Here is a 10,260-nt window from a genome sequence, read left to right as displayed (position 1 = left end):
TACAATACAATACAATACAATACAATACAATACAATACAATACAATAACAATACAACACAACACACACAACACAACACTTCCCTCTGCTTCACACCACTCCCAGAACTCCCTCAGGCTCACTTCAATTGTATCTAGGCATGCTGATTCAATGTGCTCTTTTTCATAAGGCAAATAAAGTTAATTCTGGATACAGATAAGCATAGCCAGGACCTAATCAGAGGTTCTGTGGATTTAAACTGATGAAAAAACAGCAAGGATCTGAGGCAATTTTGAGCTTTCCTGAAACATGCTTGTTTTTTAGGCAGTACCTGATCAACAACCCTCAGTTCTGATTACCAGGTCTCAGTCAAATCTAAGGATCCAAAAATCTAGACAATTTTACCCCCCAACAAGCTTGGTTCCTTTTGGAAAGCAGGCAATGCAGCAATCTTCCACAATTAACCTCTGGATGATTACTGAGCCCACCTCTTAGAGTGAGCCCACCTCTTAGAGTGAGCACATTCCTAGTACAAAATGAACTTAACTATAGTTAATCTTTCTTTTCCACAACATACTTCCTTTCCCATTCCCTTGATAATCAAAGTTGACTTTTCTTTATACTGGAAGCTTTGTATTGCTTACAGTCCTACCTTTCTCACCATCCTGTTGAGCTGAGATCTAACTGTACCTAAAAACTCTAACCAAGCAACTGGTGGTCAGGACGCATAGGATTCATTTAAAAATGAAGCTAAAGCACACACTTCATCATGCTGACAATTATTTTTTATTTTTCTTTTTTTGAGACAGGGTCTTGCTCTCTCACCCAGGCTGGAGTGCATTGGTGTGATCAGAGCTCACTGCAGCCTTCAACTCCTGGACTCAAGCCCTCTTCCTGCCTCAGCCTCCCAAGTAGCTGGAAACATAGGTGCATATCACCACACCCATCTATTTTCTTTCTTTTTTTTTTTTTTTTTTTTGTAGAGACAGAGTTTCATTATGTTGCCCAGGCTGGTCTCGAACTCTTGGTCTCAAGCAATCCTTCGGCCTTGGCCTCCCAAAGTGCCAGGGTTATAGGCGTGAGCCACCATGACCAGCCCATTGTGACAATTTTTAAAAGTATATATATCAACTCACATTTCATCATAAAAATATTGCTATTTTTGTATTTTTCACAATAAAATTTCAAATTAGAGGGCAAGACCAGCGAAGTTGAAAAACGTTTTTTCACTCTTTGGTATCCGGCACTTCTAAGAGTCAGGTCCAATCCTAAAATCATATACAACACTCAGTGAAGTACTTCACAGACCCATTGGCTTTATTACACTCAGTACATGACACCTGCAATTTTCTAAGTTCTTGACAACAATATGATCAATGAATCACAGTGGGTCATTGACTGTTACCAGTGATTAATAAAATATTTCTGTTTTTTTTACTGGTGATAGTTTTTGAAAACCTTTTTTTTTTTTGAGATGGAGTCTCGCTGTCTCCCAGGCTGGAGTGCAGTGGCGCGATCTCAACTCACTGCAACCTCCGCCTCCAGGGTTCACGCCATTCTCCTGCCTCAGCGTCCCGAGTAGCTGGGACTACAGGCGCCCACCACCACGCCCGGCTAATTTTTTGTATTTTTAGTAGAGACAGGGTTTCACCGTGTCAGCCAGGATGATCTCGATCTCCTGACCTCGTGATCCACCTGCCTCGGCCTCCCAAAGTGCTGGGATTACAGGCGTGGGCCACTGCACCTGGCCTGAAGACCATTTCTTATTGCAATGTATCAGACATTTTCTCTATTAGCATTATTGATGGATTTTCTTGAGCTTTTCTGACGCTAATACAAAGGAACACATAAGGTCCCATTTACTTAAAAGTAGAAATGGAAAAAATAAATCCTTCCCCAAAAAATGTATGTATGATGCTTTAGGGGGAAAAAAAGGGGAGGCGGGGAAAGTATGTATGAGGCTTTAGGCAAAATTAGCCTTTATTGTGTTAACTGGTTTATTGTGGTTTTTTGTTTTGTTTTGTTTTTTGTTTTAAGAGATGAGGTCTTGCTCTGTTGCCCAGGCTGGAGTGTACTGGTGTGATCACAGCTCACCACAGTCCTGAATTCCTGGACTCAAGTGATCCTCCTGCCTCAGCCTTCTGAGTAGGTGAGATTATATGCATGTACCACCGCGTTCAGCTAATTTAATTTCTTGAAGTGAAAAGTTACCCAAGCTAGCCTTGAACTCCTGACTTCAGGTGATCCTTCCACCCTAGCCTCTCGAAGTGCTGAGACTACAGGTGTAAATCATCACATCCTGCCCACTGTTGTAAATGATACAAATTTTAATGAGAAATGTGTGTTAGAAATGTGAAAAAGAAAAGCAACATTGTTGCTTCTAAATAAAGCAGTAACAAAAATTATTTCCTCACACTACCCTAGAAGTAATACCAATTTTCAATTCTAAAAGAGAATACAGCAGAAAGAGATTTTTTACAAAATGTCTTAAGTCATAACAAGACACTTTACCAACAAGGATAATAAATTAACCAGCAACAGTTATAAGAAAAAAATCACATGAAAGAATAAACTAAATACATCAGTAATTTCACACTAGGTTGTTCTCCATTTCTGCTGGGAAAAAAATGTAATATCCAAACACATTCTGTATTTTTTCAACTCAGATAAAAATATAAACTTTCAATCAATTTGTTTTAAATTAAATTACCATTAAATATTTCCAGCAAATGATCACAAATATATAAATGCAGAAGCTACCTCCAACATGTGGAATGATACTCACTTATCTTTTCCTTATCCTAGCACTGATAAACTGGCTCCTTCAAACTGACAGTTTTCCAGACATTCAAAAGGACAAAAAGGAAAATGCAAATATATCATCTGTCTAGCATCTATCTGGGGAGTAGGCAATTGTTTATTTAAGGTCCCTGCGGGTCTAAATAACTAATGTCCCTTGCAATAAAGAATCATTAAAACAAATGCCAATTTTTTAACCCCTAAACACATTAACACTGCATTTCTCTCTCTCTCTTTTCTGAACCAGTAAATTCAGCCAGGGATCGTCTATATGCCCAGTAAAAACTAATTAAATAAATCCTATTGAATGAATAAAAATAAGCCTATTGGCCCAAATCTTACACAAAGCAAATATGGTTATGACTCAAATATTTCCCTAATATTAAAAAAGTACTAATTAATATATATGGCTCTGATAAACAGATACTGTCTAATATTCTAGTAAGTGGTAGAATTACTAAATTTTGCAAAGTAGCCAACACCAGGCATATAAATTAGTGAACAGTATACTTAGTTCCTTTATTGAGCTAGTTTCAATTTTGATTTATTCATGTATGCTTTGCAATACAGAGAAACAGCATATTGGAAAAAGAGTAATAATATTTTAACATACAAGAAGGGATACTGGGTGAAGGTGGAAGGATCACTTGAAGCCAGGATTTCAAGGCTTGTCTGGGCAATAGAGCAAGACCCTGTCTCTACAAAAATGTTAAAATTAGCCAGGAATGGAGACACACACCTGTAATTCTGGCTACCTGAGAAGCTGAAGCAGAAGGATCACTCAAGCCCAGGAGTTCAAGGCTTAGTGATCTATGACTGTGCCACTGCACTCCAGCCTAGGAAACAGAGAAAGACCCTGTCTCAATTTAAAAAAAAAAAAAAAGAAAGAAAAGAAAAGAAAAAAGAAAGGATACTGTATTCTAGGTAATCAAATCTTTGCTGATGACTATAAAATTTCCAGATTTTGATATATTTACCAAAATCACTTGTGCTTTTATTGTCTTTGAAAACATGCAATAAAGGATATGTCTTATCCTCTGATGAATATCTTTTAATACTTATTAATTAGAAGATACAATTGTTGCTCTTAGACTAGTTCTTTTGGTTGATAAAATGCTGCATAAGCCAAGGTATGCTATTCAAATTAAAATTTGAAATTTGTACACCAAAAAAGTTTTGTATGTTAATTATAGTCTTAATAATGTATATTATTTCAAAATGCAAACAAATTATCAATTTCTATGGGTTATAAAATTATTTCAGTGATAATATTTTCATAGAAAAAGCTTTGACCTCATATAAACCTGGCAAGTTTTAACTCTGTTTCTGTGATAAGTATCTATCTTAGTTTCTCTTTAATTGTACCACATGTAAAATGTGTCTCATTTTAATATCAAAATTTCCAAATATCCACAAATGGAAATTTCCTTGAAGGTATCATGTGAATATATAACAGAAAATATGAGTGTCATAGCAGAAACCTCGTATTTTCTATCAAGTAAATTTTTTGCCCAACTGTAGGATAATGTAAGTGTTCTGAGCACATTTAAGATAGGGTAGATTAAGCTATGCTGTTTGGTAGGTTAGATGCATTAAATGCATTTTCAATTTTCGATATTTTCAACTAACAATGGTTTATCATGAGGTAACCCTATCATAAGTCAAGGAGCATCTATATTCTAGGTCACAAATGCATTTAACACAAAGCCTATTTTATAATAAGGTATTAGATATATCACATACTTTACTAAATACTGTATTGAAAGTGAAAAATAAAATGGTCATACAGATAACTTGATGTACAATTTTTACTGAATGTGTATTGCTTTCACACCATTATAAAATCAAAAAATTGTTAAGTTGGAACCGTCTATATATTTATCTACTTCTTTTAATGGCAAATAACTTAAATCAAGAGACCCACCAAAAAGAAAACAAAAATGTATCAGTTAAAAAAAATATTGACAAGGGAGAGAGAACTATTTGGGGGGTTGGGGTGGATTCCATGTGGAAATGAGTACTTAACAAGTGCAAGGGCAAGTACAGCAGGCAAAAGTAGGTAAAGTGGGGCGGTAGAAGAGTAACAAGCAGGACAACCAAAAACACTAGATTAGGTTAGATTTTTCTTATCAAGGCAGTAATGTTCATGGCATCAATTAACGGAATAAAACAGAAGCAATACACTGAAATGGAGAACTCATATGACAGTAACAAGAGCACAGTGAAAGAGGAAAAAGAAGAGTCAGATGTGGAAACCAAAATAAATGGTAAACAGAAAGACCATCATCACAAGGAAGACTTGAAATAACTGAAAAAGGAATAACTATTTTTTTTTAAATGGGGGTGGGGTTGGGGGGGAGAAAAGTTTAAAATTCTAGTTCAAAATGGAAAAAAAAATTGGTAACCATTTTAGAAACTCCATCAAAAATCATACAAAATTTAAGCAATAGAAAAACAAGATACATTATGAGCTGGATCAATGGTACAGGGTTTTGTAGATTTTGCCAATAAATACAACAGTCTTCAAGATAGCAAACTGTTTTGTAATTCTGCATACAGTTTTTCAAAGTGAGTATTTTAAATTACAATAAATTTACTGGAAAAAATACAATGGCTTCAGAGAGAAATGTATAATACTGTTACATGTAAAATATTACCCATATGTCTCTGCTGTTTCTTATCTCTTCTGAAAACTCCAGACTTAAATTTAAAAGAATAGACTTAAAAGCAATCAAAGGGTCCTATTTACTCTGTTCCCTAAACTGAAACTAGAGGGCAGTATGAGAAAATATTTTACTCAGTGTACTTTGAATTTCTGAAATCACATTTGATTTGGGATGTTACTGAAAAATTTACTATAACTGAATTAAAAGATGGCATGTAAATCATTTCATAGATATTAATAACTATTGCATTTTTCACAAAAGGGACTACTCTAGAAAAACCATAGTTGATTCTTTTTTTTAAAGGACTTTGGATGGGGTGGAGAAGCGGAAATGTGCATACCCAGCTCCAAATGAATTATCAAATTATTTCTTCTCCAAAGGAAAAAAAAAAGAGGCATCAGAGTATAATGGAACAATAAAGATGACAAACTTGCTAGAGTTTCATGCCCATTTTCCTTTGTAATTCTCACTGGGCCAGGGGAAACCAGCAAGGGAGAGAATGAGAGGGTATTTGAGAATTCTCTGTACTTCAAACTCAATTTTCCTGTAAACTTAAAACTGATCTAAAAAAGTCGATTAATTTTTGAAAAGAATTATAAAATAAAAAGCAAGGCAGACAAAACTTTGATACAATTGCAGCTTTTGGTTTCAAAGTAGAAAAAAATTTCTAATTACTATTTTTCCTAAGAATAAAAATAATACAAGACTATTAATTAACTTTTAGAAATACCACCTAAAGTAAATTTCAAAAATCAAAACTGTCAGTAGCCCAACTTCATGGAGAGCCAAATGACTTCATAATACACTTTCTTGCTTTTACCATGTAAAGAAGGTAGATAAGTCACTTGGTTGTAATTACATGGTACGTAAAGAATTGCATATAACTTTCTTTTACTTAACCTACTGAACATTTTCTCTTATCACTAAGTACTATAAAATTTGTAAAAAATTAAACATGTTTAAAACTTTTGATAAATATATTTTTGTTAACACAAGTACAATAACAAATAAAAAAAAGAGAGAAGACAAAAGAAATAAACACAGTATTTGTTTCTAGGATACATGATTACATAGTACACATCAAGGAAAAAAAGTTCCCAGCTACTGGACAGTAGCAATATCAAGTTTGGAAAAAAACTCTCCAAGATACGCTATTTTGCTATATTTGTTCTAAAGGTAGAACAGCGGAACAGAAGGCAAACCCTGGCCTGAGATATCCCAAAAGAAGTAACAGCATTATTTCTGTTCTCAATATAATCCACCAGGCCATTCCTTCAAAATTTCTTTATTTTTCATCAATCTCAACCTAGAATCATAAGATGAATGTTTTGGTGGGTACAATATGTTGTTATTAACCTTAAGAAACATCAAAATATCCGGAAGAAAACCACTGACACAGTAACATCCCCTTTGTCATACTTGGTCATTTTAATACTGCACATTCTTCAAGTTTACCCCGTATCACCACAAAGCTTCCCATCGTCGTATAGAATCTTGCATCCATATATATGCTTTTAAACATGGAAATAATTCTTTATCCATATATATGCTTTTATACATGGAAAGAATGTAGAAGGAAAGATGGACAAAAATAAAATTGCTATAGGAGGAACTGAACCAGTATGACCATTGTTAGAATGATGCTACACTTCAGAGCTGCATTCCTTTCCAAGCCTCTAATTCAAACAAAATGCCAAAAAAAAAAGTATTGGATACTATATAAATATTTGACAACCAGTAACCATATTAAAAGATTACATGTCAACAAGACTTTCTAATTTAGGCCACTATCAATATACATCTTCTTAAGTGCAGGGAAAGAAAACAAAGGAAAAAAGTATTTTTATGAATCTATCATTCATCCATGCACTCATCTACCCAACTAGCAGCATCTCATCTACCACACAATATTAGGTTTGAGTGGAGAAAATACTAAAATCCTCGACTTAAGTTCTTTTAATTTTACTCAAATTTATTCAGAAAAGTAGTAAACAATCAACAGGATAAAAGCACAATCGTTTCTAATGTGCCCCCAAATTTTAAGTTAATCAAAAATCCTAAGCTTTGCTAAAATGAGATCTAAAAACATTTTTGTTGAAATCACTGATAACTAGCTCACCTGGTGATTCTCCTCCCACATCTGAGGCTTGGGCTGAATCCACTGAGGAAACCACACTGACAGCATTGGTAGGTACGCTTGTAGTAAAGGTGGAAGGTGAGACTGCTGATTTTTTTGCTGCAACAATGACACTTCTGTAATAAAGAAAGTAAACAGATTGAAAGATAAAAATTGATCTCTTGAATTAATTACATGAATTTCAAAACAGAAACTAGATAGCTAACTTATTTTTCTAATTTTCTTTCTTATTTCAATTTGATGTACAATTTAGACTTTTCACCCAACATGAAATCTCTTCAATACTGTCCATTTTTATCTGCATTTCACTATGAAAATATAACAATCCATTTTAACATTTAAACTTATATTTACCACACAGTATTTTTAAAATTTAGGATTATCTTTAATTATCTAACAAATAACATATAACCAAAAGTATTAAGGCAGAAAATTCAACGTTTCCACAAGAATTGTAAAGCACTGCTAATCCGAAATAATAAAACCTTAGAAATCTTATAAGCTTAAAAAAAAAGTAGATATAAGCAATTTGCTAACATGTATACAACCCAGTTTTTCATTTTTAAACCCCAAAGACTATATCTTTTGATAATATATAAAAAAGTAATACATAGGAATAAAAACCATATGCAAAAATATCAAATAATCAAAGTTCTTTATCTTGTACATTATTCAAAGGCAGGTATTTATGATATACCAATTTCAATTAAAATGTAATACTTTATACCAAACAGTAACTAAAAGACCTTGTTAGTCATAACTTAAAAGGCATTTTTAATTGAAGTTGGCTCTATAAACATGCAAAAACTCAGTTAATGAGGTAAAGAGGACAGCTGATATATAATGCACTCCCACAGCAGTGCTTACTTTTAATTACCTGGTGTTAACCATAAGCCTAAAGTCTTCAACATTCAATTTATTTAATCACATCTTTTGTTGACAGTACTATAACTGCAAGCTTCAAGTATTCCCTTAATAGCTTTAAAGTATTCAGCTTCTAAACAAAGTAACTTAGGTACTTGATCCCAACACATGCATTCAAAAGTGAAAATTATGTAATTCCAATATTTTAATAATACATTTTTGCAGTTATTTTTAAAAACACACACACAAAGCAAAATAGGTTTCATTTTACTTCAGTGCCTATCATGTGAGGGCAAACACTGTTGCCAATTAAATCAAGTTCTCTTGTGCTAGGCATGGCTTATTCAATGTACTTGAGGGTAGCTGGTGTCACATCATTATAAGGGTGACTGCCAATGTTAACTATACACTAAAAAATAGAAGCAACAGCCACCTGAGCCCCCAATCCAAAATGGTGTGCTTAAATCATGGCAGCTTATATCAGATGAAGATTATTGACTTAAGGGGGAGTAGATATGACGTGTGTGTGTGCATGCGCGCATGAATGTGTGTGTGTACGTGTGTGTTAGTGGTACCTTCAAAAACAATAAGAAATGTAATTTGTAGTATTTCCTACTGGAAGGAGAAATTTAAAACCCACTGCTTAAGAAAATCACTGACTTCCAGCAATGTTTGTGCAGAGGAGGGAGGAGAAATATGAAGAATTTACTTTCACATTTGTTCACAAAAGAAAGAACCAGCAAGATCTAGTTTACTCATACGATATGTAGGAACTGAATGGAGCAACAGAAAAGAACACTTAGAAAAGCGCAATTGCTTTTTCTATAATCAAAATGTAAGATATATACCTATCTATGCTATGACTCAACACTTTCACTTCTAGGAATTTCCTCAAGAAAGCTTATGTCCACAAAATATGTATACAATAATGTTCATATAGGTTTTATTTACAATAGGCAAAAGCTGGAAATAGCCCAAATGTCCTTTATGCAGATACAGAAAATTTTAAATGGTGCTATGCTTCTGGAATGGAATATTATTCACCAATAAAAGGTAACAAACTACTGATGAATGAAATGAAAAGGTGCAAACAACATGGATGAATCTCAAAAGCATTATGTAGAATGAAGCCATAATTATACTAAGGAGTATATACTTTATGGGTTGGTTTTTTTTTTAACATGCATGTCTAGAACAGGCAAAACTAATGTATGGTATACACAATCAGAATTAATAATTGCCTCTGGTGGATAGGAACCAGAATTGGCTGGGACAGAGAACTTTCAAGACCAGTGATATCATGATGGGGACCCGGGGTTACACAAATGTATAAATTTGTCAAAACACATCAAACGGTACACTTAAGACCTGTGTCTTTCATTGTATGTAAATTTTAGATTAAAGAAAACGGTATTGATCTCCAGTTAGAAAGCTGCATGCTAGCTGAAATATTTAATCACATCTTTTGTTGACAGTACTATAACTGCAAGCTTTAAGCATTCCCTTAATAGCTTTAAAGTATTCAGTGTCTAAACAAAGTAACTTAGATACTTGATCCCAACACAAGCATTCAAAAGTGAAAATTATGTAATTCCAATATTTTAATAATACATTTTGTAGTTATTTTTTAAAACACACACACAAAGCAAAATAGGTTTCGTTTTAAGAGTGAAGTGAACTGATATCTACAATTTTGAAGTACATTACAAAAATAAGATTAATTGATGGATACATGGTGAAGCAAACAGAGTTAAAAGCTAATTGTTGAATCTCAGTGATGGGTCTACAGGTGTTCACTGTACAACTCTTTCAACTT

At 33.7% G+C, this 10,260-nt stretch overlaps 1 protein-coding gene across 2 annotated transcripts in view; it reads right to left on the bottom strand.

Moving 5' to 3' along the window:
• The window catches only part of LRBA (LPS responsive beige-like anchor protein), a 767,265-nt gene that overhangs the window by 573,258 nt on the left and 183,747 nt on the right, over positions 1–10,260 (bottom strand). For both annotated transcript variants that reach the window (XM_023227472.2, XM_023227477.2), the window contains one exon: positions 7,563–7,696. In XM_023227472.2, the coding sequence (XP_023083240.1) occupies positions 7,563–7,696 (134 nt within the window). The remainder of the gene's footprint in view (positions 1–7,562; positions 7,697–10,260) is intronic.

The sequence above is a fragment of the Piliocolobus tephrosceles genome, chromosome 3 (assembly GCF_002776525.5).
Source record: "Piliocolobus tephrosceles isolate RC106 chromosome 3, ASM277652v3, whole genome shotgun sequence".
NCBI lineage: Eukaryota > Metazoa > Chordata > Mammalia > Primates > Cercopithecidae > Piliocolobus > Piliocolobus tephrosceles.
The sequence above is the reverse complement of the archived record's forward strand: the minus strand, read 5'-3'. Positions and strand labels throughout refer to the sequence as shown.